Source organism: Rhineura floridana, chromosome 2, assembly GCF_030035675.1.
Source record: "Rhineura floridana isolate rRhiFlo1 chromosome 2, rRhiFlo1.hap2, whole genome shotgun sequence".
Taxonomy (NCBI): domain Eukaryota; kingdom Metazoa; phylum Chordata; class Lepidosauria; order Squamata; family Rhineuridae; genus Rhineura; species Rhineura floridana.
In genome coordinates this window covers 3,109,997-3,137,727 of record NC_084481.1, presented here as the reverse complement: position 1 = coordinate 3,137,727, position 27,731 = coordinate 3,109,997, and the positions used below count along the sequence as shown (strand labels likewise).

Sequence of the window (27,731 nt, the reverse complement as noted above, 5' to 3'; positions counted from 1 at the left end):
ATACTGGAAAGCCCTGAAAATATTCTTTTGACACTCACTTGCAGATGGGAGGAACCCTGGGATCGAAAACCCAGTTATTTTCCGCCCTATGGAAGAGGGAGGCAAGATAACTTTTCCCAGCACCAAACCAATGATCGCCCAGTTCCTAAACTCCACGAGGGAAATCCAGGACCCCAGCATGTACACCCAGCTGGTGGCCACCTTGGCCTATACCGCCGAAAAAGCCAAGTTTTCCACTGGACATGAGCGGCAGGAGTGGATGGACTTGTTCATTGACACTTTTAAAATGGTGCACAGCGAGATTGTTGGGGATCCAGAGACTGTAATGGGCCTTTGCTGAGACTGTGCTTCTGCCTCTGTAAACATAATAAGATTTCATTCTGCATACAAAGCATAAAGCTAGTCAGAAATGCAATTTTCTCTGTAGAAATCTTACTGGAACTCTCATTAGTGCTAGGAGATTACAGCAAGGGAAGCTTCTAGAAATAGGAACATTCTAAACAGTCAGTCTCAACTGTTGTTAAAGCTTATATGCATCTTCACTGCCAGACTAGCTCATTTGGTGCTTGCCAGAGGATAAATCTAGCTACTCTGTTTGTAGACAACAGAGCAAAGAAGGCAAGATGGCTGAATAACAGACTTGCCTGAGTTCCTTTCCTAGAAATCAGGCTATGCTGAGTAACTCACACATTCTTTAAACGATCCAACCTGAAATGAAGTGGAGGGAGGGGAATCTAAGGAACAACACTCTTGCTGTTGGTCTTCCTGGAATATAGTAGAATGAGGTGACAACCACATGATAGCTATGTAAAAACCTACCACATGGTGGCACTAATATACGTGGTAGGTGCCGCCTCTGATCATGCTGCAAACTATGAAATACTAGCCGCAGAAAGACCCAGCTGTTTCCCACTTTTCTGAAGTGATTTCAGGAGAGTAGGAATCCTCAGTTTACCACATACTTTCAGATGATGGCTTCTTCACACTGTTACAAATGTTAAGGAATTTTTCATGCACCAGGTATAAGTTTTTACCCATAACACACCTGAATCAATAGCATTGCCAGTATATCTGTATGACAGAAGTTGCTCTTTCTGAGCTGGCAACGTGGTAATGTGTTGTAAACTTATATGTGTTCCTCTTCCTATTGACTAACTATAAATTGATCTCTCTCTTTCTATTGCAAGGGCTTTCCTAGGTAATTCCAGGGAACATCAATCCCATAAATCTTCTCTCTCCTTTGAATTTCAAGAGTGAAGTCAGACACTCTAAAGTGTGGTGGAAGTGTTTTGAACACCCATTCACAGCATTCCAAAACACTTTTCAGACCTGAGAATGTGGGTTCAAACCATAACCTATGTCTCTGTCTTCACCCTAAAGCTCCCTACTGCCTTGGGTGCTCCCAATAAGACATAACTTCAACTCTAGTCTCCCAGATCAGTTACTCAGCTCTGTAGCCACTGATGAAAACTGGTAAAGAGTAAACAGCAGGGAGCCTTCTTAGTGAACCTCAGGATTGTCCTTGCTAAAACTTGTGTTCTATGGTGCTTTGTCTCATTGTCCATCTATTTGTTTGTTTTTGTATATATGAGGTTTTCCATTTTGCACATCCTTTGTTCTTCTTAGATAGCTACTGACATCCTTAGTCCCAGGGGGAAATTACTGATGGAAGCTAATAACCCAGTGACTGCACAGTTAAATAAGGATATTCTGTTACTGTACTTGTAAAACTTAGCTTTGTGAGTATTCAGATTGTTTCTCTTGAGATCCAGAGATGACTGTCCAGCCACCTTTTTGTGATTAAATGTCTCTGATACACAAGGACCTGCAACTGGATCCAAACACACCATAGATGGCCAATAAGAAAATTAAGCTAGCCATCAAACACAGAAGTAATAAATTTACAGTACTGTTATATTTTCAGCACAGTAAGAAAAGTGGCATAGCGCTGTTAATCCATTCCCTATAAAGAAATGTTGCATTTATAATACATTTTTGGGAAAGCAACAAATATTTTTTCAAAGGCTCTGAATAATTATCAAATTCAGTATTTGTGTTTTCTTATTTTTAGTCATGGCAAAGGAGAGAAGATCCAACATGACTTCAAAATAGTCTTTTCCTGAGCAAACATGGGTTTTGTAGTAGTTGTTGTTGTTACCAAATCATGGGAAACAAGTGGAGTTAGACTGTCTGAAAGAATTCAGTAAATGATGGATTGGTTGTTTTTTGGACCCTTTTAAGCAACTTAATTTTACTTAATTCTCACTATTGTAAAATTCGGTAACGGCTGTCTAAATCCAAAGTAATTATTGATATCATACATCTTCTAGCCAAGTAGAATCAAGTCGCCCTTCTACTATTCCATCTTCTGAGGCAAACTGAGGTTTACCATAAAGGTAGAATTCACACACACTTTACCCCACAAAATTATTTTTTTGCAGTTGCTGCAAGGTGTATATGATTTGTGCAAGTCTTGTGACTATGGCCTGACATACCATCAGATTAGAGGCCAAACTTTGGACTTATTCAAATTTTGCAATGCAAGGTCACCAACCAATCAATGTTTACAAAAATGCATATGTTAGGGGAAAGTGTGAGTAAAAATGAATATATGAGTGAAAATAACATACCAAAATGCATTATATAATGAGAAATGGCTTGCATGTGTGCATTAGTCAAAACTGCCTACAAAAATATGTTTATTAGGAAAAATTCACACTAAAACGCTGGAGAATGTTCATGAGGACTTTGTTAAAAAAACGCTGCAGGAATGTGGAGAACTGAATTTAAGACTGGAAAAATGAAAAATGGAGAAAACCAAAATTGACAGACCTCTCCATCCCTACTTGCAGGACCCAATCAGCTATGCTTTGAGCAGATCTCTTGTAGATCATATACATTATATGGCACGCTGTGGGCATGTGAAAGACAGGGCTGACAGTGTATCTCACACCTGGCATTGTACAAAGTACATGAGATAAAACAGTAATCCAATTAAAATCTTGATGTGAAGAGACAAATGTGCCTGATCTGTGCTTTCAGAAATATGCAACAATATCAAATGAAAATGCGTGCTATACTTTAATGGAAACTTCCGCTACAGTAAGTCTGGCATCTTAGTTTAAGAGATACTGACATGCTCAGGCAAGTTCAATTGCTGAAGCAGATAGTTCCACAGGTATGGACTATTATCCCAAATGCTCCTTCTCTCCAACATACTTTCAAAACTAAAAATATTAAAAGCGTCTGGATGTGTAAACTAATAAGAGAAGTTAAAAATGGGAAAGCACACCATATATGTTACCTCTGCATGTGCGTCCCTTTCGAAGGAATAGACAACTTCCAATATATACCCTGCACTTCCTAAAAATAAAGATAGCTGAGATACACCATGGAGTTTCCCACAATAGCTGTGGCCTTAAGGTAGAAAATCAGGAGCCCCATAAAGATAAAGTAATATTAATTCAAAAGTATACATTCGAGAATAGACAACAGCAGGCAAGAAAAGCCCTGGTTTTTTTAAAAAAATTCTAAAACCATGAATACCGTTCTCAGTAGTGTAGGCAGGGTGAGGTGAGTAGGGCAACAGCTGCAAGCATAACCTAATTGAAAGAACACAAAATGAGCCTCAAAGATCAAGATTACTGCCTGCCTCAAGCACAGTACGTTATGGATTGCAGCCTTACAGATAGTAAAATAAGAGACATCCCAGATGAGTGTCATCATGATCCAGCAGGATCAGAGGTGGCTAGCATGATCTGGGGTGGGTAAAGTCACGTTATGAAAATGGCAGCTATACATCAAAAGGGCCAGAAACTGGCAATGTAATCCAAAATGGGGAGGAGGGGATGTCAAACTTTAAAAGACGCAGAAGTGTAGCCAGACAAGGTTCTCTGCAGTGAAACTACTGTAGGTGCTCCAGGTAAATAAGCTCTGAGGCTAGGGTTTTTATCAGGCCTAGTGGAGCTGGACATGACTGAGGGACAGCTGACTGAGTACTACATAAGGTAAGGAGCTGGTTCTGCACCTGAATGGCATCCCTTAAGGAGCACAATTCAACTTGCTAGGGTTGTGACCAAGTTGTGGCCCTGGCAGTGCAGTAAGGAAGGTGGTGGAGCCTGGCCATTGGAAGGCCTGGCTCAGTGCCATCCTGGCATTCTATGACTAGGCATATGCAAAGTCATCATTCAGATATCACTCAGTGGGTAAGGAGGTTGGTGGAAGTTCTAAGAGTGTGAATCTTTTTCAGCCATTAATATTATAGGTAGGTTCATATGTGAATCCCCTTATGACATTTCCTCCCAAGTCACAGAATTGTTGCCACTCCTTCTGCAATTACTCACTTATTGTGAATGTCAGATTACCGATTCTATAGTCTGTTTTATCCCTGAGGCTCAGGACTACCTGAAGTTAAACATCTGTACTTTTTAGGAGAGGTTTACCATGTGGCATAGAAGGCTGCTGTTAAAAACACTAAACTAACTACTCTGCTGGATGTATTTCAGCAGGGATTTGTCAGGGATGCATAGATGCCTCATGCACTGAGCAGAGGGCTGGGCTAGATGCTCTTCAAAGGATCTTCCATGATTCTATGAACTCCTGTCAACCACACTAGTAGCATAATTTCCCAGTTTGTAGCCACAAATGGTAGGAAGGTGAAAAAAATTAAGTTAAGGAAAAATGGATCCATATTGGGACAATCATTTCCCATTTTTCTGTTTACTGAATTCCTGATACTCTCCCAGTTATTCCCATTTTGAAACATTTAGTATTACCAGTCATTGCCTGGTTGCTACCTCTTTCTTTTTTATTAAATTTTCAAATAATATGCTTGAGAAAATAGAAAAACTGTATCAGAACTGTAAAGATAAAGACGCCCTCCCTCTCTCCCTGATACACCCTTTTATCACATAATTCTCATCAATCACCTCTTCATGGACAAAGCATACACTTGCTCCAAATAACAATACAATAAAATTAAAAGAATTAACCTATCTATAACTCTTTAACAGGATTCAGAACTTGGTGATTCGTACTGCCTCCTGCTGTAAAAGAAATAAATGGCCACCAGTGTGCCTTAAAATCATCTTTTTTCCTTTAGACATACGTAGCTTAGTCGTGAGCTTCTCCAGCAGGGCAATTTTCCATAGCTTTTTATACCAGCAATCTACCGTCAGTCCCTTCAGCTCAGCTATTATAGTCCTAGCTGCTATCAACATGGAGCTTATCAATTTCTTGTAAAGAACCTCTTTTGTCCCCCCCCCAAATAAATTTAGCTGCTAATTCTTTCTACTATAGCTAGAAGACAGTAGAAATGAAAAGGAACGCCCTATTGCCTCCTTTTCCTTTTTTTGAACCTTAGACTTTTTTTATTGCTGATAGGAGTAAGGGTGGATGGTAAAACTGCCCTCAACTTCTCCTGATCCTCCCCCACCCAGCCCTTGGAATGTTGAAAACAGCAGCTTGGAGACACATCAACTATTCTATGGCCTCAAAAAGCAAACAGGAAGCCAAACAAGATTTTTCTCCCTTTGCCTTCTAACACTGCCCAATGGTTGTTGTTTTTTTCTGTGAAGATCTGTGGTTGCCTAGCTGACCATTATCACTGTCAAATAATTGCTTTTTATTTCTTTATCTCTAGTTTCTATTTTGTAAAAGATATCTGGTTTAGCAAACAAGCACCAACAATGGTTACTGGAAAAGGAGGCTATGAATCAAAATGTCCTATGCTGGGGGATATGCAGATATGTTAAAAAGCTTGCCTTCTCTTCTAAAAAGTTTTCATAACTTGGCTTGAATCCTTTCCGTACACAACTAAAAACAAAAGAGCAAGCAAGGACATCCACGGGCATCTTTAGAAGTGTTCATAACCCGAAAGCAGGAGTGAATATATAACCTGGCCAATTTATAAACTATAAATATTGTCCAATGTTTGCATGGTTAAATTTAGACATGCTATTCATAAGTAATCTGAAGCCAGTGAGGGGGGATGCGTGTTGAAAACTACAGATTTCTGTGCCCAGATCTTGTCTGGCTGTGGGGCAGGAAGCTGCTAGTACCTAGGTCAGGAGTTCTTACACACTGTTCTCAGGTTACCAAACAGATGATCAACACTGAGACTATCAGGTGCTGCATTCCTCCCTTTAATTCCCCAAACAGCTTAACATTGCTCTTGGCCTTTTGCTACATTTATTTATTATTTGATTTATATATACAGGCATACCCCACTTAACGTTGCCTCGCTATAACGTACATGCTCCATACGTCCCAATACCCCGCTTAACGTTCGTGCGCTTCGCAATAACGTACACTTTATCGGCATGACGCCACTGCCATCTAGTGGTGATTGCGTGCAGTACAAGTGAAGACAATTGCTTCACTTAAAGTAGATTTTCACTTAAAGTATACTCTCCGGTCCCATTGCAAATGTTAAAGTGGGGTATGCCTGTATATATATAATGAATTGGTGAAGGAAAAGAAGTCAGAACCTCTGCAAAATGCTGTGTAGGACATGTTACAATTTTCTCAGAGGAACTGTCCTCCACAAACATTTGATATGAAGTTACAGAACTACAGTATTAAGTAGCCTCAGACTCCCTTCCATGTTTGTCATTTGTACATGTGGTCACTTTGAAACATATGTTTTCCTACTTTAAATGATTATGAGGTATGGAATACTGAGCAATGTTACAGCTGGGGCGTGAATTGACAACTTTATATCCAGCCCTCTTTCTTTCATTGCAAGTAGTTTGGGAACAAGAAATATTGCAATAGATATGTTACTTTCTACTAGGAATGGAAATATCTGTCAATTTTGTTTCTCAGTTTTTCAGGCTTAGATTCAGTTCTGTACATTTCCGCAGCAATTTGCTCTTTCTTAAAAAAATCTTCCAGCATTTTAGTGTAGTCCTAATAAGCACATTTTTGTAGGCAGTTCTGACAAATGTCCACATTTTTGCAAGCCATTTCTTGTCACATCATGCATTATTTTCACTCATATATTCATTTTTATGCACATTTTCCCCTAACATGCATTTTTGTAAACATTGGTTGGTGGACTGTATCGCAAAATTTGAATAAGTGCAAATTTCGAAGGATTGCTGTATTTCAGTTCTCATATTTTTTAAGAAAGTACTAATTTGATAGATTCATCTTGAAAATGTGAATTGAATTGAAATTCTTGCCCATTCCTACTTTCAACAAACATCCAGGCAAAATATTTGTTTTTCCAGACTCAAGAGGGGGGAAATAAATCAAATGTGTGAATGGAGACATTGAAAGGTTTTGTATTGTTCATCCTTCCTGTGGTAGGGAAAGGACTAGTTTGTTAATAGAGCAGAGATGTTGGGCCAGAGAAAGAGGCTTATTTGATTTACTGTTGAATTCACGGGACTAGCTATTTGCACAATTGTTTAGCCTTGTCTGTCAATATTCCTCTGGAGTATGTTGAGTATTTTTAAAATTTATTTTACTACATTTGTATCCCATCTTTTCTCCAAGAAGCTCAAAACAGCTTATGTGGTTCTCCCTTCCCCTTCCATCTTATCCTCACAACATCCCTATGATGTAGGTTAAGCTGAGGGATAGCGACTCACCCAAGGTGACGCCCAGTGAGCTTCATGGCTGAGTGGGGATTTGAACCCCAGGCCCTAATCTGTTTCTTGGTATAGAACAAAACAAAATATTTCCTCAACCTGCTAAGTCGAGGAGGTCTCCAGAACCTACACTCTAAAAAACAAAACCATGTCCTCCAGATTTGTGTCCTAGAGTGCTGATGGTCTCTTTTCTTTTCTCCTTGTAGAGCTCGCTGTTGCCCAGTGCACACAGCGCCCAGTTGACATTGTCTTTCTCCTGGATGGCTCTGAAAGAATTGGTGAGCTGAACTTCCAGAGGGCCCACCATTTTGTAGAAGATGTGGCCCGACGTCTCACACTGGCAAGAAGCGACAGTGACAACATAAATGCACGCATTGCCCTCCTACAGTACGGAAGTGAGAATGAACATAGTGTGGTTTTCCAGTTGACACACAATCTCACTGTCATCTCAGATGCCTTAGCTCAGATCAAATACTTGGACTCTTCTTCCAACATTGGGTCTGCTATCATCCATGCCATCAACAACGTTGTCATCAATCCGACAGACAGGCAGAGGGCAGCCCGGCGCAATGCTGAGCTTTCATTTGTCTTCATCACAGATGGCATTACAGGCAACAAAAACCTGGATGAGGCTATTGACTCCATGAAGAAGCAGAATGTTATGCCCACAGCGGTGGCCTTAGGCAGTGATGTGGACATGGATGTCCTGCTGAAGATTGGTCTAGGAGACCAGGCAGCCATTTTCCGGGAGAAGGACTATGCCAGCCTCTCCCAGCCTGGTTTCTTTGATAGATTCATTAGGTGGATCTGTTAGTTTCAGGGAAGTTCAATCTCCTATCACACACCAAAGTTATTAAGGTTTTTAAATTGTTGTATGGTTTTTAGCAAATGCAAGTTGCTCCAGCGCAGCTGGTACAAATCTACAGCGGATTTATTTTTATAGCCAAATCTGTAGGCTCATTTTAAATTTCATGATGAAACTCAAGTTTATGGTGCTAATTAAAACCAAGGTGGAGGAAGGTTCCAGAGCTCTACAGTGTAATTTGTCATGTCTTAAACCATTGTTTAAACAAAAAAAAATGTACTGTAATCCTGTAGGTGCTAAACAGAAGAACAACAAATCATTCATAGGCAGCACAAACTATAATCATCTCCAGCTGTTACAAGGTTCTCCAATAAACTGCCACTCCACCCCCAATCAGCACCTCACTTTCCAATCATCTATTTCTGGAGCAGGGTTCCTTTACTGGCAGATGGGGATAATTTGATTTTTGCCTTGATCCTGGTGCTGACACATCCATATTGTCTTTCCAAAGAAACACTGCCAGTGTTTTCTTTGCAGCTGTAGTGCACCTCACCTTTTTTCACAGCAACAGGAAGTTATCAGCACTGAGTCCTGGGCTTTGGCCCACACCATTAGTGAATGCCTGGTTTTTCTTCCTTTCTTTTTGTATAGTTGCTTAAGGATTGCAACAAGAGATGGTTTCTGTCACACCATGCATTAAATGCACTTCACTGGCTTCATTGGAGCAAGAGGCAGGAAAAGGCTCTGCCAACGCGGTCCTGCTTTCAATGCAGGTGACAGCCATCGTGACCTGTACAGAGATCAGGCTGGATTGCCTTCTGGCTTCCCCCGCAGTAGCATGAGTTTCCCATGGCACAGAGTTTGCAAATACCCTACTTAAGCTGGAAGCACCTTGATTGCCTTGCCTCAGGCTCTTATTTTCCTTTCCCCAATAACAATGAGCAGCACTGTTGACCTGATATGGGATTTGAACAGTGCTACAAGTAGAGATTTTCTTTCTAGGTTTTTGCTATCCTGCCCTTCAGTGCCTTTCTTATGTACCCAGCCTTCCTGTGGAAAGTATGTCTCCCATCCTACTCATAACTGCTACTACTGTACTCTCTCTCTCTCGCATTAAGCACAAAGCACCCCTCCTCTGAAATACAGCATAAATCATCAAGTCAGGCATCATGCAAAAACATGTCGATTGATTGATAAGCAATGAAATCACAACTTCAATGTATTCTTGGGAATGCTGTTTCTGGAATAACATCCTTACTTGAGCCAAAACTGCACTCTTGGTAAATAAACTCGTTTTCACACTAACTTAAAGCAGTGTCCTTTATCATTGCATTAGAACACATTTTCATGTTCAAGAACCAGCACGGCATGCCCTTTCAGCATATATGCCAGTCCCTAGATTCAGCAAGGTGCCAACAGACAAGCATGCCTTTGATGTAACTAATTGTGTGACGCAAGTTCTGTACGCAAAAGTGAATTTTACTCCTGCAAGATTTGTAATATACTAAAAATGCCACACTAGAGTCTTTGCCAAGGTGGATATCTAAATTATCATATCTTTATTTAAGGGATAAGATGAACGCCCAGTGGAAAATGGATAGGAACCTTGGTATATCATAAATTTTTAAACATTTCTTTTTGGAATTGGTACAAATTAAACAAAAGTATTACATGATTTCTGAACCATATCAAAGATATTGGAGAAATTTCAGAATAGCTCTAAGTTGCAGTGTTGTGTTCAAAAGCAGTACACCTGATAGAGGAAAGGCTATCTTCAGTCTGAATCTGAACTACTGGAACTGCCACAGTGCTAAAAGAGAAAAAGATGCAAACATATCAGGGCTGTTGCTATTTCAGCTCTTATTTGTCGATTTGTTATACTTCTCCGTTTGTATTTTCAACCCACTCTTTGAGTTCATCTACGTGCTACCTGCTTGTTGCTGTTGTTTCCATAATGGACATTTTGAGTAATCAATGGGTTCATGTAAACATAAAGTCAAGGATCCATTTTCTCCCTAGACTACCTTGAGATTTTTGAAAAACATAACTTCTCCTCCCAAACCTCGCCATCTCTCTGCTAAAGGGGCCATTTCTTTTACCGTTTGGCTTGTTAGGACAACATCCAACTCACTCCTTACCTTGTTGCCATGATGGCCATGGCCATGCTTATGATGCTTGTGCTTCTTTTGGTGGTGCCCATGATGGCTTCCAGGAGGATGGCAACCTGGTGGTGGTGGTGGATAGCATTCAGGTCCTCCAGGGAGCATTCCAGGTGGAGTAGGATGTCCATGATGGTGTGGTCTATGAGGAGTGGGCCCACATGGCCCAGGGAAAGCAGATAGTGGAGGAGGCTGGCCAGGGTAACCTGGGGCTGGGCATGGCTGCATGCCTGGCCCAGGATATGGTCCAGGGTATGGTCCAGGAGGAGTGGGGTAAGGTTGCTGAGGTGGCATCCCACCAGGCATTCCTGCCAGAGAATAAAATGAAATCAAAGGATTTGGGCCCACATTTAGCTACTGCCCTTCATCACACTAATAGACTGGAACCAGAAATGGGGGGAATTCCTCAGACACCTGTTTTCACCATCTGGGGATATGTGTATATTCACTGCCTCCCTGATGTTTTCTGTTCAATTTTCAAACTGAGAGTGGTATTACCCTCTCACAGTAAACCTGCAAGGTAAGTCATTATCAGATCTTACAGAGGACCTAGCTGCACCTGGGTAACTGCACCATTCAATCTGAGGGCCAATATGATCATCTGAATAAAAAACAATCTTTCTTCAGGGTCTATTTTGCTACGTACCTATGTAATATAGAGCTGTAAATAATATATCCTGATTTAATTTCCGAATAAAACAGCTACCTCATCCTTGCCAAGATGGTTTTTTGTAAAGGCCACTGTCTCATTCATAATAATGAAATGCAGTTGTGCTTTTTGTCTGTTTACTTTGCACTAGTCTATATCAATTTTATCAATCTGTCATTCAATTTATTGATAATTTCCTTCAATTTATAGATATTTCCTTTCAGCCTACCTGGAGATGCAGAGCATTTAACCAGAGACCTTGCATAGCTGCTAAATGATAGCCAGGGTGCTTTATTAAGATAGCTTTATTTTTACATAACCAATTACCTAGAGAGGTAGTGGGCTCTCCGACACTGGAGGCATTCAAGAGGCAGCTGGACAGCCATGTGTTGGGAATGCTTTGACTTGGATTCCTGCATTGAGCAGGGGGTTGGACTCGATGGCCTTATAGGCCCCTTCCAATTCTACTATTCTATGATTCTATAAATTAAATATCCTGTAACTTGGTGGATTTACTTGCTCCTGAAGAAGAGCCTGGAAATTGTCTCCACCAGATGTGTAACAAGGCAAAGTTTACCTGGATTAGGGTTCCACATGTTGGAAGAGAAGGTGTCAACCTGAAATACAGTAATACTACTTAGTTGTGTTAGAAGTGTCCTATTCTTTCCCTCACCCTCACTCTATTCTCCATCCTCTTCTCTGGCTGACCAAAAGTTCACAATCTTTTTCTGGCAGGGCCCCTGTGCCTTTTAATAGCTCCAAGAGAGAAAGTATTCAGTGAATTCAAGCTGCTCACCCTTGCTGTGGTCATTTATTTTGAGTCACACTCTGTGTGTGTGTGTGTGTGTGCGTGCATGCGTGCGTGCATGCATGTGTGTGTTTCATTTACTCAAATGCAGCTAAGGGATAGAAATTCAAGATAATTCACATTTATAGCCGAATTTATAAAATGCACACTTTCTGAAACAACATGAGAAGCAGAACAAAAACATCCTTCAAAATTTGCACTTATCCAAATTTGGCAATGCACTTCTCCAACCAAGCAATGTTTACAAAAATGCATATGTTAGGAGAAAGTGTGCAAAACATTGAATATATTAGCGAAAGTAACATACAAATATGCATTTTATTAGGAGAAATTGTTTGCAAAAAGGTGTACATTAGTCAAAACTGCATTCAAAAATGTGTTTGTTAGGAGAAATTCACACTAAAATGCTTAAGAATTTTCATGAGAATTTAAAAAAATAAATTGTGAATTGTTGCAGAAATGTCAAGAATATGTTGGAGAAATGAGAAACTGAGAGAACCAAAATTATCACATCCTTCCATCCCTATTGAATTACATCAGTATTATTAAAGGCCTTTGGAAAATCAACTGTCTAGTTTTATGCAAACAGACTTAGGCACTCCTAACTTTATGTAGTATTAATGGCTCCACATATTTAATGAGTTAAGATTAACAGGGTTCAGATTATTAAAGGCAATACACTGAAGAACTCCATAAAAGAGATGCCAGGATGACAGATTCATTCATGGAGGAACCATATGATAAAGAACCAGAAATTTTAGAATGTGAGGTGAAAGCTGCTCTTAAAACACTTGGAAGAAATAAATCACCAGGAACAGATGGCATACCAATAGAGTTGCTACAAGCTACTGAGACTGAATCAGTCCAAATTTTGACAAAAATCTGTCAAGAAATATGGAAAACTAAACAATGGCCCACAGACTGGAAGCATTCCATATACATCCCAATTCCAAAGAAAGGGGATCCCAGGGAATGCAGTCATTATCGGACTATTGCCTTAATATCTCATGCAAGTAAAGTAATGCTCAAGATTCTACAACAAAGGCTCTTATCATATATGGAGCGAGAAATGCCAGATGTCCAAGCTGGATTTAGAAAGGGAAGAGACACCAGAGATCATATTGCAAACATACGTTGGATAATGGAACAGACCAAGGAATTTCAGAAGGAAATCACCCTGTGCTTTATAGATTATAGCAAAGGCTTTGACTGTGTAGATCATGAAAAACGATGGAATGCTTTCAAAGAAATGGGGGTGCCACAGCATCTGATTGTCCTGATGCGCAACCTATACTCTGGACAAGAGGCTACTGTAAGGACAGAATATGGATAAACTGATTGGTTTCCCATCAGAAAGGGTGTGAGACAGGGGTGTATTTTATCACCCTACTTGTTTAATCTATATGCAGAACATATCGTACGGAAAGCGGGATTGGACCAAGATGAAGGAGGTGTGAAAATTGGAGGGAGAAATATCAGTACTTTAAGATATGCAGACGATACCATACTACTAGAAGAAACCAGTAATGATTTGAAATGAATGCTGATGAAAGTTAAAGAGGAAAGCACAAAAGCAAGACTACAGCTGAACGTCAAGAAGACTAAAGTAATGACAACTGAGGATTTATGTAACCATTTGAAATGTGGTGTTGGAGAAGAGCTTTGCACATACCATGGACTGCATAAAAAATATAATTGGGTGTTAGAACAAATTAAACCAGAACTATCACTAGAAGCTAAAATGATGAAACTGAGGTTATTATACTTTGGACACATCATGAGAAGACATGATTCCCTAGAAAAGACAATAATGCTGGGAAAAACAGAAGGGAGTAGAAAAAGAGGAAGACCAAACAAGAGATGGATTGACTCCATAAAGGAAGGCACAGATCTGAACTAATAAGATCTGAACAGGGTGGTTCACGACAGATGCTATTGGAGGTTGCTGATTCATAGGGTTCCCATAAGTCATGATCGACTTGAAGGCACATAACAACAACATTTTTCTCAAGTGATGAGAGGTTCTAGGGTGACTTTAACAATTGCGGTCCTATGGAATTCAGGCATAAGTCCCAGTGAATTCAATGAGATTTATTCCCATGTAGAGATGGAAGAACCTATCCTTTTAACTTCTCTCAGTTTCTCATTTTTCCTGTCTTAAATTCAGTTCTCCACATTTCTGCAACAATTTGTATTTTAAAAAAAATCCTCATGAAAATTATTCAACAGATTGGTTCATATTTCTCCTAATAAACACATTTTATACAGTTTTGACAAATATCAAAATGTCTCCTCATATACACTACTGTTGTATGTTATTTTCACTATTTCCCATAATATATGTACCGTATGTAAACATTGTTTAGTTGGAGAAGTGTATTACAAAATTCAAATAAGTGTGAGTTTTGAAGGATGGCTGTGTTTCGGTTCACATAGTGTTTCGTAAAGGGCAAATCTAATGGATTTGGGTTGAAATGCAAACTGAATCAATTTGCTCTCCCATTAGGGTTGCCAGGCTCAGGGCCTGAGACTGATCCTGTATCTTTAGGAGAAGAGAAAGTCAGCCAAGTGCAGGTGTACTTGCAACACTGTAATGGGAAAAACCAAATTCTCCCTTCCCCCTGCACAACTTTTAAAGATACAGAAGACCTCTTGGAGGCCGGGCCTGGCAACGAAGAGGTCTTCTGTATCTTTAAAAGTTAAAGATAGAAAGAAAGCAGGCTCAGCAAGCATCCCTAACAAGAAAAGAAATAGTAACTGTGTTTTGAAGTTTCTTGGGCAAACGGAATTCTGTGCCACATCTATCACCTATCGGACACACTTGTGCATACAATAAGCGGACCTCAATACCTTTCATAGTTGATATGGCTGGTAAAATTCAAATTTTCAGCAGGAGGAAACTGTAGATGACACCTTTCTGGAGGAGAACACTTATTCCCCCCATGTACCTCTAACAGAGCTAGAATTACCCAGACATCCCTGGGTTTACATCTGTGGTGAAGCTATGGCCTTTGTTAATCTAACACTAAAAGCTGACTCATATGCTATTTAGGGTGGGGACTTGGTTGCTTGGGTGTGGAGGCTTGGTTCGCAACACAAACTGGCAACAAGGGAGGCAAAGAATGGAACTCAGTAGTTCCAGCAACATTTGCCAGGTGGTTGTTTCACAGCTTTCTTGATCATCAAAGCCATTGCAGCTAAATTCCCTTGACTTTCTGGGTCACAGCCTACATCTGTGGTGGGCTACTCATAAACTGGGTTGTGGGGGGGGGGCTGAAAGCAGCGAAAAAGAAACAGAAAATGTCACATAAACAGCCCTAAGAATCAGAACCGAGACTGATCATGCTTTTTAGAGGACAATACTCTGTTTGGAAAAGCTCAGAACTTTGAATTTATAAGCCACCTAACTCAGCTGTATCCATTGTCCTATTTAAGAGCAACAGCACTACATGGAGACTGTCCAATAAGTGATGCCCACATACTCACCTTTTGTTAAAATAGCCATGATTGCTTTGCGAAAAGCATATTTCCACACTATGTAGTTACTATGTTTTCCCCCAGTCAGTACAGAGCCTTATATGACAAAGCTTGCACCAAATACTATTTCTTTAGGAGTACACTAGATTTTGAATTGTACTTGTACATCAACAAACATGAACTGAATAAAAAATAAAGCCTCATCTATCCGGTTCTCCTAAGTAGAGGCTGTGGAACACATGCCACTGATAAATAGATGGTGGGAATGCTCCCTACATAAACTGGGTGCATCAGTTTCCAAAAGAAATATGCAGCCACCCCTCCAGCTAAGCTGACTGCCTATATTGTCTAATTTTGACAAGCACAAACAAATATATCTGTTCATTCTTTTCATGCTAACAATTTCATCCCATCTCCTGCCAAAATCACTGTTTAAATAAATAATCTAATTTATTGTTCGCCTGCAACAAAGCATACCAAATCAAAACACAAGGTTTAACAAGCCCTCTCCAAAATAATTAACACAAAAAGAGCAATAAACAAGATAATATTCCCTCAAATGCTTGGGAGAAATGTTGTCCACTCTCTTGTCCCATAGCTCAATGTTGCTAACAAATCTGAAACTGCATACAATACCAAAAGTGAAGTCTGCCCAGTAGCACTTCCTTGTGGCTGCTTTTGTTTTACTGGATCATACAATAAACTTTCTTCACTTATATAAGCACACCTGTAGCACTGACAAGCTTTCCTGCCAGTCGAAAGGCAGGGTGAATCAGCATCACTGTGGGAGGGCAAACTAACCAGTAATAAAAGGTCATTTTATTGACTTTTCATCCTTCCCTTTATTATTTCCAGTTTGCATACATTCTTTTAAATCCAAGACTCCACACCCAAGCACTAAGGTCAACTGCCTGTGTTGGAGACTAGGTACAGAGTGACAATGCAAACCTATCTAAGGCGTAGTATTAAAAGAAAAATAATGTGATCCAGGTGAGCTATATTTATCCTAGCTAGAAGGGAAATTTTTGATAGCCTATTATATAGCTAGCCTTTGTGGCCAGCCTCTATCTGTTTCACATGTGGCTCTGAAAGTTGACCTCCTGGACACAGAGGTGGGGTTTCAGCCTAACATCCAAATCTTGATCAAGATCTCTCCTGCCCTGGGGTCTGTTAGAGTCTGCTAGTTTTTCTGTAGCTGCAACTTACCGGCAAACCTGTCTGCTCTTCACAAAAATAACCAGTTTTGTGGACAACAAATTACAGAAGTAAACAATTTAAAAATAAACTATCAAGAACTTCCAGAAATTAAATCTAGAAGGTATTTCCAGGAATATCAGAGAGGGGTGCACTTAATCCTTTCCCTGGCCACAGGTTCTCCACCCCAAATTGTCCCCCCACACCCGAGGGATTCAAAATGATGCCAACATGATGAGGAAAGTGTTGAATATGTGTGTGATAGAGTGCACACAAACACAGAACTTCTCAGCTCCAAATTTTCCCCTCCCAAAACTGCTTCCCTGCCCAAAAAAACATTGGTATTTAAGCTGTATTACGCAAGTTTTCACATAATATGTAATTAAACCTGTTGAAGAAAATTCTGGTAGGACTTCTAGAACAAGAGTCTGAATGGCCAGATTTTATTGAAAGAATGTCACTATACACAACATCTCCAGTATAATGTTAACATATAATAGATGAATATGTTTTTGAGCAGCAGAGCACTAAAGCGTCACTTACTTCTGCCTTCATTCAGTCTGGCTACACAAATGCCCCACACCTCTCCCCAGGGTTGATTCCAGTGCCCAAAAGTGCAGGAGACTGCCAGTTAATTCTTACTACCTATGGCAAGACTGAATTAAATGTGTCTTATAAGCACACAATACATTAATGATACATGAAATAAAGGAATAGCAACTTCTCCAAATTGAAGAGCTCACTAGAGTTTGGAGCAGAACCGAGAGCTGGAATCAAATTGTCTTGACACTGGAACTTATCTTAGTTTCTGCTCAGCTCACACAGTGACGCAAGTCAAGCCAAAGGGCATAACTGCTGAACGCTCTCATGCCTTTGAGATAGTCGATATGCCAGTGAGATAAACTTTTAACTCACGCCAGCACCAAGTAGGTTGAAGTTTTTGACAACTGATGACGTGGAGGTTATTTCATGTTGAACTGAGCATGGTGATCACAGCCCACATTGCATCCTCAAGTAACCAATCAGTGGAGCTCTGTCAGGTGGTCCAGGGGCTGCTGACCTCCACTGAGGGGGAAGGACCTCTGGAGCCATAAAAGACCTGCTGTAACCAAATGCACATTTCAAAAATAAAGTTGTTCAACTTTGGAAAGACCTGGATTCCACAGCTGTTATAGTCCCAACCAAAATGTTGGATGTCTCAACCTGTGATGTAGGATCACTTTCAGCTTATGCAGCCTGATGATGTAGACAAGGTGCTTGTGGCTCTACATCCAACCATGTGCCCTATTCGCCCCTGCTCTTCTTGGTTTATTTAATCTTGCAGAGGGGTTTTGACCGGTTGGGTCTGGACAGTGGGTAATGTTTAATTGCATGAGGGGGTGGTCCCTACTGCCTTGAAAAAGGCAGTGGTCCAGCCACTTCTAAAGAAGCTAGCTCTGGACCCATTTAACCACCAACCAGTCAGAAATATCCCCCTTTTTAGGGAAGGTGGTGGGGAGAGTTATGGTGGGGCAACTGCAGGCATTATTGGATGATACGGATTATCTAGACCCATTTCAGTCTAGGTTCAGGCCTGGCATAGGACCAAACTGGCCTTAGTTGCCCTGATGGATGATCTTTATCAACAGCAAGACAAGGGGAGTGCAACTTTTCTCCTTCTCAATCTTTCTGTGACCGTGATATCCTCCTGGATTGGCTCCTTGGGATGAGTACTGCGGCCACTGTCTTACAATGGTTCTGGTCCTACCTATGGGGCAAAGTCCAGAGAATAGTGCTTTTTGTACCTCTGGCAGTTGTGCTATGGGATGCCGCAGGACACTATTCTATCCCCAATGCTGTTTAACATTTACATGAAGCCGTTGGGAGTGATTATGAGGAGATTTGCACAAGGTGCCATCAATTTGCTGATCACACCCAGCTCTGTTTCTCCACAACATCTGAAAGGGTTGTGCAGGCTCTGGATCAGTGCCTGGATGCAGTGGTGGATTGGATGAGGGAAAATAAGGTGAACTTGAATCCTGGCAAGACATAGGCTCTTTTGGTGAGTGGTTCTCGTGTCCAAGAAATTGGTCGATTGCCGCTCTGGATGGAGTTTCATTCCCTCTAAGGGAGCAGGTACACAGACTTCGGGAACTCCTGGATCCAGCTTCGTCACTGAAGGCCCAAGTGGCCTCGGTGGATGGGAATGTCTTTCAAAGGTTTCAGCTGGTAAACAACTGTGACTGTTCACGGACCAGGACAGTTTGACCACAGTAGTTCAGGTGCTGGGAACTTCAAGACTGTAATGCACTCTATGTGGGGCTTCCCTTCTGCTTCGTCCAGAGACTGCAGTTAGTGCAACATGTCACAGCATGATCGCTGAGAGGAGCGAGACTGTCAGCATATTACACTTGTCCTCAAACATCTGCCCTGGCTGCCAATTGATTACTGGGCCAAGTACAAGGTGGTATGTAAAGCCCTTAATGGCTTTGGACCACTTTACTTAAGGGACCATGTGACTGACTTGATCACTGCGATCTGCAGAACTTGCACTTCTATAAGTGCCACACAAGGCCCATTTTGCATTTGTCGAGGAGTCATGCCTGCAGTGTGGCAGCACCTGTACTTTGGAACTCCCTGCTTACTGACGTTAGGCAGGTATCATCACTGCATTTGTTTAGATGCCTGCTGAATGTTTCTGTTTCAATGGGCCTATTCAGACACATGATTAAGTTACATGTCTTTATTGTGTTTTATTGGTCTTTACATGTTTTTAACAATTTAAAATGTTTTAAATGTGTTTTTGTCTTTATTTTATTTGTATTGCATTTTTACTGCAATGGGTTTGCTGCCCTGGGTCCCTTCGGGAGGAAGGGTGGGATATAAATTTAATAAATAAATACATGCCAGTTTGTGTACTCAGGAGGTATCAGAATTGAGTATAATTAAAGTGTTACTCTTCAACAAGAGCAAAATACAAATAGTTTGTACATATGCTTGATAAATGTAATGTAGATTAAATTCTGTAATAATAATAATAATAATAATAATGTCATTTGTTGGTCATCTCATACCCAACAGTCTCAGCAACTTAGAACAGATCGAAAAACATTATAAAACAGATTTTTAAATATTAAAATTTAAAATTTAAAAACAAGCAATATAAAAACTTAAAACCCAAACAAGCCAAAAAAAGAGAAAGAAAACCCAACTAAAACAACATACCTCAAGGGCCAAAGGCCTGAGTGAAAAGGAAGGTCTTTGCTTGGCAACTATAAAGATAGATAAAGAAGGTGCCAGGCATGCCTCCCATGGAAGAGCATTCCACAACCAGGGGGCCACCACTGAAAAAGCCTGTTCTCATGTTGCCATCCTCTGAGCCTTCCGTGGAAGGGGCACATCATCCTGCCTCTGATGATGAGCACAGGTTCTGGGTCTGTTCATACAGGGAGAGGCAGTCCTTGATATATTTTGATCCTAAGTCACATAAGACTTTATAAATCAAAACCAGCACTTTGAATTGAGCCCGGACAACTAAGTGGTAGCCAGTGCAGCCATGCCAGAATTGATGTTATATGTATGGACCTACTTAGCCCGGTCAGTAATCTGGCTGCCGAATTCTGCACTAGCTGGAGTTTCCAAACTGTCTTCAAGGAGGATCTCACGTAGAACACACTTCAGTAGTCTAACCTACACTAGACTAATTAGAGGGGTAATAAATAAAAGCAGTCCCTGTATGATATCATGAGAGATAATTGAGTACCCCTCTTTGCTCTCACTCAGGAGAGCAGCACATGCCTCTCCTTCTGTGAATATAGGACTCAGAAGCATCTTTACCAAAATACTTTTCATAGCTCCTATCAATCAACAGAGACATCACTGTGCTAGATGGACCTGTGAATGGTTCACTTTAGGCACTCCATATAAAGCCATGCCCCTTCCCTGGATACATTTCGCCGAGCCTTAAAAACATGGCTCTTTGGACAGGCCTTTGGGATCCCCGGGGTGGGCTAATTTCTCTATGATTGTTTTACAATTGTCTATTGATGGCCCTAAACTGTTCTGTACTGCTGCTTTTTAAAATGGTTATTGTTGACTGCACTGTATTTTATTCTGTTTTTATATTGTATTTTATTGAATTTTAATGTGTACGTCGCCTAGAGTGGCTTCGGCCAGATAGGCGACACAAAAATTAAATTTATTATTATTATTATTATTATTATTGTAGCCTTATTATGAAATGCAACCAGTGTGAGAAAATCTAGGTAAAGACAATAGGCTGATCAGATACTATGAACTTCTGATTTAGAGCCATTGCGATACAACACAGTTGGGCACTGATCAATACATTAGTACACACAGACATATTTTACACAGAAATCATTTATTAGAACATAGAGTAATATAAAAGTATTAATTTCCACTTTACAAAAAGGCATTTGCCTAGCATTCAAATTATGCTCCAGTGCTAGAGGCCTTGGCACTTGTCCTCATAAAAGCATGCTCAACTTAACTTCATGGTGATCACTACTGAAAATGACTGAGCTCCCCTCTTCAACTGGATCTCAAACTGTCCCCCAAAAGTTATCAAAACTATTTTCTGGGTCATGGACACATGTGCCTTACCATTACCTTGGCAGTCAGAGAAGGACTACCATTGGTTTATGGTATGACCAAGAGAAGCAAATCCCCTGCTGTCACCAGGGAAGCAATGTGTGAGTCTGTATTTGCAGATGTAGGACAGAAATCGCAAGTACTGTTCGTTTGGTGTAAGAATAAGCGTGACGTTTTTGTCTATCTGCATACAATCTGACAATACTACAAATAGGGATTATATATGCTTAGACAAACAGTTACTTGTACAAAGAATCTTTCACAGTGTCCGCTTCTCCAGCTGCTCTAACACAAATGCTGTACTTTCCTTGGCTTCCTCCAAAAAGTGGGAGAGTTTCCCATGCACCTGCACATAATAGGAGAGGTAGTTACATGAACCACAAATACAGGAAGCCAACCGATGGACAAAATGTGTACACAGGATGCTAGGGGTTTCTTGCCACAATGCAACCTTCCCACGTATGGCCTACAGCACCCATGCTCAGCCTTGGATTACCTGTGCCTATATAAATGAGAGCAGTGGATTGTATAGCTTGTGGGAGTCAGGTCTCTGACTTCAGAATGGTACCAGAGTCACAGAATTGGAGGAGATCTCAACGGACACTGAATCCAACCCCTTGCCGATGCAGGAAATCCACCTGTACAACATCCCTGATATGGAAGCACTCTATATGACCAGTGTTCATTTGTATTGGTTTATTTTTAGCTGGCTTCATCAAACGCCTGAGGCTACTTGCAACTTCATCCAAACATTAAATCACAGAAGAAAGTGACTAAGTACAGTCTTCACATTAGCTTCAGTAGGTCCACTATTTGTTTGACATCTGAAATATATTGCTTTGTAGCAGCAAGTAAGTGGCCACAGAGCTAGTCTGTTTACTGACAGATAAATAGTAGGCGGAATTTCTCAGTGCTGTTTATTCTTTTAGCTAAGCAGATTGTCAACTGATCTAGATTATACCGAAATTTCAAATTATGAAACTATTTCCTTTTGCAATGACATGAGGATATAGGCCTTGCCTCCTAGGACAGTGGAGTAGGGGGTTTCTCCTATTGCGTGTAGAGCACTACGGCCAAGAGAAAGGTCTAGCTGGGTTTGGTCTTGTCCACACTGGTGTTTAATGTGTGTTTGCAGCTCCTTGTCCCCAAGGTTGATGGCCATTGTGCACATGATGTTCCCTACCACCAGCCCTGTTTTCTCTCCTTTCTAGCCTAAAATTCAAACTTCCCCTACCAGGGGATAATCCAAAACCAAGCTGCTTCTACTGTGGCCCTGTAAGTTTTTTTGGGGTGCTCTTCCCCACATAGATCCTCCGTGGCGCAGAGTGGTAAGCGGCGGTAACACAGCCGAAGCTCTGCTCACGGCCGGAGTTCGATTCCAACGGAAGGAGGAAGTCGAATCTCCGGTAAAAGGGGCCGAGGTCCACTCAGCCTTCCATCCATCCGTGGTCGGTAAAATGAGTACCCGGCATATGCTGGGGGGTAAAGAAAGGCCGGGGAAGGAACTGGCAATCCCACCCCATATATACGGTCTGCCTAGTAAACGTCGCAAGACGTCACCCTAAGAGTCGGAAATGACTCACACTACAAGTGCGGGGACACCTTTACCTTTTACTTCCCCACATGGGTGCCTCTGGTTAATGATAGATCTTTCCCTTTGCATGCCCCCAATTTCCTTTCCTGTAGCTACCATGCTTACTTCTGGCCAGCAGAATGGTTTTTGTTGTTTGCTCATTAGTACTGCGAGAAATTGCCTATCTAACACACATAGATAGTACTTGTTAATATTTTGTAGGTTCAAGATTTGCACAGCTGTTTTTTTTTTAACAATGCTTTTTGTAAGTGCTCCTGAAAGGAAACTATTTTTTAAAAAAGGGCTTGACATGCGCTGATCAAACAACCTCATGCATGCCTAGCTCATTTGCAAACAGAGGGAGTGGGAATATCAAATTGTTGGGGCCACAAATAAACTTTGGATTGATCCAATCCCCTCTCACCCCTTATGGCTGGAGAACACTGTCTTTGCAGCTCGAATTGAGCCTGCTGGGTGGATCACTCTAAGCAAATTCAAAGGTAAAAGGAGTGTATTGGCAGCAAGATACGCTCACATGTGGACAAGCCCTTAGTCATTGTGCTGCATGACCATTCAAGCTATGCAATTTCCCTTTCTGTGTACAAAAGGCACCCAGACTGAGGGCTGATCTTTAACCTTTGCTTTGCTTTTCAGTGCTCAAATTACAGGGCAGGTGCCTCATCACCTTTTGTGATGGCTCCCTTAGTTACTGTTTTAGAAAGGGGGGAGGGCTGCGGGGGGGGGTAAGATTTAACCTCCTTGTCACCCTTCCTGAACCTCTCCTGCCTGTCTGCAGTGCTTTCTTTATTCAGGGCTTAATTACTAGTGAGGGTAAATGTGTCACATGCAGTATCATGTCATCTGAGCTTTTTAAATTTAAAAGGAAGTATGGGGAGTTCATTTTTAATCAGGATCATAACATGTGGGGAGAAGGGGGTTAACCCTTCTCTCTTTCACCATCATCCTGACAAAAACTAGCCCTGGATCCATTGCATTTAGTGACAAAAACCTGTCCTACGGGCCTCAATGGGAGCCTCTTTTCTGTCACTAATTGGAGCACCACCGGGGGGGGGCATTTTTCATCAGGACTGGGGGATGGAGGGAAACATTAAACCTCCCCTCCCCAGGCTGTGGTCCCAATTCAAAATGGACCCCTCTCAAGCTTACTATTAAATTAAAGCCCCACACATCACTGCAGGCAAACACACTTAATGTCATGTGCAGTTAGGCCCTCAGGTTATCTATCCAGTTCCACCCATATTCCGTGCTTGAATAACTGGGAAGGGCAGATTTACCTTTTGTGTAAATCCCCTTAGCCACTGTTTTCAGCAAGGTACAGGGGAGGGAGTACAGGAAACACTGGGAGGAGTCAGGTGTGGGGCTTGTCACACCACAATTCAAGTACTATACTGCACTATAAGCAGAACAAGAGGGCTCAGAAAGGTGCTTGAAGAACAATCGCCCCCCAACTCATTTGTAAAGCAGGGTCCCTAAACGCTTAGGACATTCAACGTATATTCAAGTGAACATGAGTAGAAACCCCATGCAGGCCTCCCCCATACAACACTGGGAAGGCTGGGAACTGAGCTGGGAGGGGGAATGCCAATGTGCCTGAAGATGCTGGACACACCCCTGCTCCGTCCTCACTACCACGTGTTTACCTGATCACATTTAGTATTTCAGGTCCTACTCTGTCTTGCAGCTCTTCAGTTTCTCACCTCCAACTCCTATTTATTTTACTTACTTATTGATTACAGTTATATAACACCTTTCCTCCAAGCAGCTCAATGTCCACCAACTACCCTATTTTACAGCTTGACTTATATACAATATTGTCACTACCCTCCCTCTCCCCCTCCCTCCCCCCCTTTTTAACCAACCAGGAGAGTGGAGTCCTGGTTAAGTTTCAATTTCTCCTCAGTTGCCAGGTTCTTAACCTTTGACCCTTCTCTCTACATCCTCCTGTGAACAGTCCTATTCCTTCACACTGCAAATGGCTCAAGCAACCTGGCCTGGCGCCAACAGGCAGTCAGGTTGGGGAACGGCCACGAGCCCTTCTGCTGGGGCTGGGTGGGTGTAGCTCTCGCTCCATTATCTGTGGTGGCATCAGGTCGTGCAGTGTGCTCCCTGAGACCCGATGCTGCAGCAGATTGTAGCGTTGTGGAATGGGAGTCACCCTCTCAGGCAATATCCCTCTGCCACCAGCATGGGCTGGCCATGCTGCTTCTTGCATTATCGTGCCGACGCGCTGCACATGCATGCTTGCCATCACTCAAGATGGCAGTGGAAGAGTCAATATGCCCCCCCTGCATCTTGGGTGATGGTAGATGTGTGCACACAATGTGCTAGTGCAATTTAAGCCCCTGGCGGCGGCAGTAGCGGCACTGCACAGCCACAGCTGCTGCCACACTGCCACCTTCAAGGGCCCACTGCAATCTGGCGCCGGCCCTGCAAGCTGCAGACTAGCATCTGTCTGAGGGAGGTCTTACTTGCCCTTCTAAATGATAGTAGAGACACAGCACTTAACTGGAGAGTAACGTAGCTGGTGTAGCAGTAAGCCTTAGAGTTTCTTACCTGTTGCTTAAAGTCTTCATCTGTTATATCTTTCAGGTTGGTGACAACATTGAAATAGGCACCAAACAGGCCAGCTTCTAGAGCTTTAGCTGCCACCTGCGTACAAAAAGCACAATGAGGAGGCGTTTGCCAGTGACTTCAACTCCTTTATCATCAGTAAAGAATTCATGTCAACTATAAACCACCAAAACCAGAACAACTGGCACGAGCATTCTAGATCTCATACAGAAGCACTTAAAAGGTTAGGTTGAAGATTATACATCTTTTATTATGCTCTACTCTACCCAAATCCATTTAGGTTTATAATTATTTATTTTATGTTTTGGTGTGGTTTGTTGAGAAGTTACTGTGTTTATCTGTAGCCTGATAGTGCTATCTTCTTGCAGCATGCTTCAACCAAAGGACTGTTTCAGGTCCATCTTCAAGAGATCTATGAATCTTTATGTGCAGTAATCACTATATTGCAAAACAAGGTTCAGGCCTGGTAGCTTATGTCATACCCTAAAAATGTTGATGTGCATTTATGCAACCACCTTTAAAATCAACTGTCACATTACATCAGGGTGCAGCAGAGGACAGAAGAAAAGGGATGCTGGACCACTCCATCAGTGCTGCAATTTTTGGTACCTCCTTTCATTTAACTTTTCCACCCCGTTCGTCATTAAAAGACTTGTTGCCACCAGTTGTCACTAGTACCTGAGTGTGCTTATTTCCTCCTCCCTCTCAATCCATTTTGCTTTTGTGCAGTGTCTTTTTAGACTAAAAGCCTGAGGGCAGGAATTGACTTTTTTTTCTTTAGTGATCTGTAAGCCACTGTGAAAGTCCGTTTTGGCTGACAAACAAATTAAAAAACAACAACAAACAAATCTTTAAATCTCCTGCATATTTTGGAAAGTTGTTTGTTCACTATGCATTTGGATACCTCCTAAGATACTGTAACCAAATTTTGCATGAGATCAAGGAGCAGAATTTTATCTATGTTTGGATACAATTGGAAACCATTTGGCAGTTTGAACCTTTCAAAATTGCAGTGATTTTAACCACTGATTTCAAACTCCACCAATTTTTTGTTTTTTTAGAATTCTAAAGCAATGCTGGGCACAAGGCTGCTAGTATGTAAATAAAATGTAATTATCTGTCATGTCCAAGGGACTTTTTAGTGTACAAAATGCTTTGCAATTCTCATATTATCTACATTTATATACTCAGTCCACTTGCAACTCTTACTTCATCTGTTTTTTGTTCATTTAGGCATCTTTAAACTGCCTTTCATTGACAGAATTCCAGGGTGGTTTTAAAAAATATAATTAAAACCATAAAAATTGAATAAAACATTAAAAATATAAAACAGCAATGTTTAAAAGAAACTGCTATTGATCCATCACTAAAGTACAGCAGTGAAAATGATAACAAACAGTAGCCTCAGCCCCTCAATCTGTCTTAAATGCCTGGATAAACAAATGCATTTTCAATTAATGTTGAAAACTTAATATCGATGATGACTACTAGATATCTTTAGGAGAGGAAATTCCACAGATAGGGTGCTACCACTGAGAAGCCCTTGTCCTTCATCGCCACCCAATTTATGTATCCTGGTCCCAAGCTGCATAGGGCTTTGTACATCAAAACCAGAACCTTAAATTTGGCCCAGTAGCTCATGGGCAGCCAATGCAATTCTTTCAGCAGCATGGTAACATGTTGGCGATACCCTGCCCCAGTGAGCAGTTGCGTTGCCACATTTTGCACCAGCTGCAGATTCCGGACCAACTTCAAGGGCAGCCCCACATAGAGCACATTATAGTAATCCAGCCTGGAAGTTACCAGTGCATGGATAACAGTGATCAGGCTATCCTGCTCCAGAAACGGCTGCAGCTGTCTTACCAGCAAAGCTGGTAAAAGGCAATCGTAGCCACTGAGGTCACCTGGGCCTCTAGCAACAAAGATGGATCCAGGAGCACCCCCAGACTATGAACTGCTCTTTCAAAGGGAGTACAACCCCATCCAAAGCAGGCAATTGAACAGTTATCCAAACTCGGGAACCACCAACTCACAGCACCTCCATCTTGCTAGGATTCAGACTTTGTTTATTGGCCCTCTTCCAGCCCACCACCAAGTCCAGGCACCGGTCCAGGGCTTGCACAGCTTCTCCCAATTCAGATGTTACAGAGAAATAGAGCTGGATATCATTAGCATACTCCTGAGACCTCACCCCAAATCTCCTGATGACCACTCCCAAGGGCTTCATATAGATATTAAACAGCATGGGGGACAAGATGGTACTCTGTGGCACCCCACAGCACAGCT

At 41.5% G+C, this 27,731-nt stretch overlaps 2 protein-coding genes across 6 annotated transcripts in view; one reads left to right on the top strand and one right to left on the bottom strand.

The window, feature by feature from the left end:
* Window positions 1-9,711, top strand: part of COL6A2 (collagen type VI alpha 2 chain) — a 62,637-nt gene extending 52,926 nt beyond the window's left edge. For 2 of the 3 annotated variants that reach the window (XM_061607635.1, XM_061607636.1), the window contains exon 28: window positions 7,802-9,711. In XM_061607635.1, the coding sequence (XP_061463619.1) occupies window positions 7,802-8,409 (608 nt within the window). In that variant the 3' untranslated portion in view covers window positions 8,410-9,711. Of the gene's footprint in view, window positions 1-44; window positions 3,029-7,801 lie in introns of those variants that run through there. The other variant, XM_061607637.1, reaches the window with a different exon arrangement.
* Window positions 9,712-9,935: 224 nt separating this feature from the next.
* The window catches only part of FTCD (formimidoyltransferase cyclodeaminase), a 50,294-nt gene continuing 32,498 nt past the window's right edge, over window positions 9,936-27,731 (bottom strand). For 2 of the 3 annotated variants that reach the window (XM_061607638.1, XM_061607639.1), the window contains exons 13-16: window positions 25,428-25,523; window positions 11,786-11,825; window positions 10,539-10,867; window positions 9,936-10,210 (exon numbers count right to left, since the gene is read on the bottom strand). In XM_061607638.1, the coding sequence (XP_061463622.1) occupies window positions 10,175-10,210; window positions 10,539-10,867; window positions 11,786-11,825; window positions 25,428-25,523 (501 nt within the window). In that variant the 3' untranslated portion in view covers window positions 9,936-10,174. Of the gene's footprint in view, window positions 10,211-10,538; window positions 10,868-11,785; window positions 11,826-21,033; window positions 21,627-25,427; window positions 25,524-27,731 lie in introns of those variants that run through there. The other variant, XM_061607640.1, reaches the window with a different exon arrangement.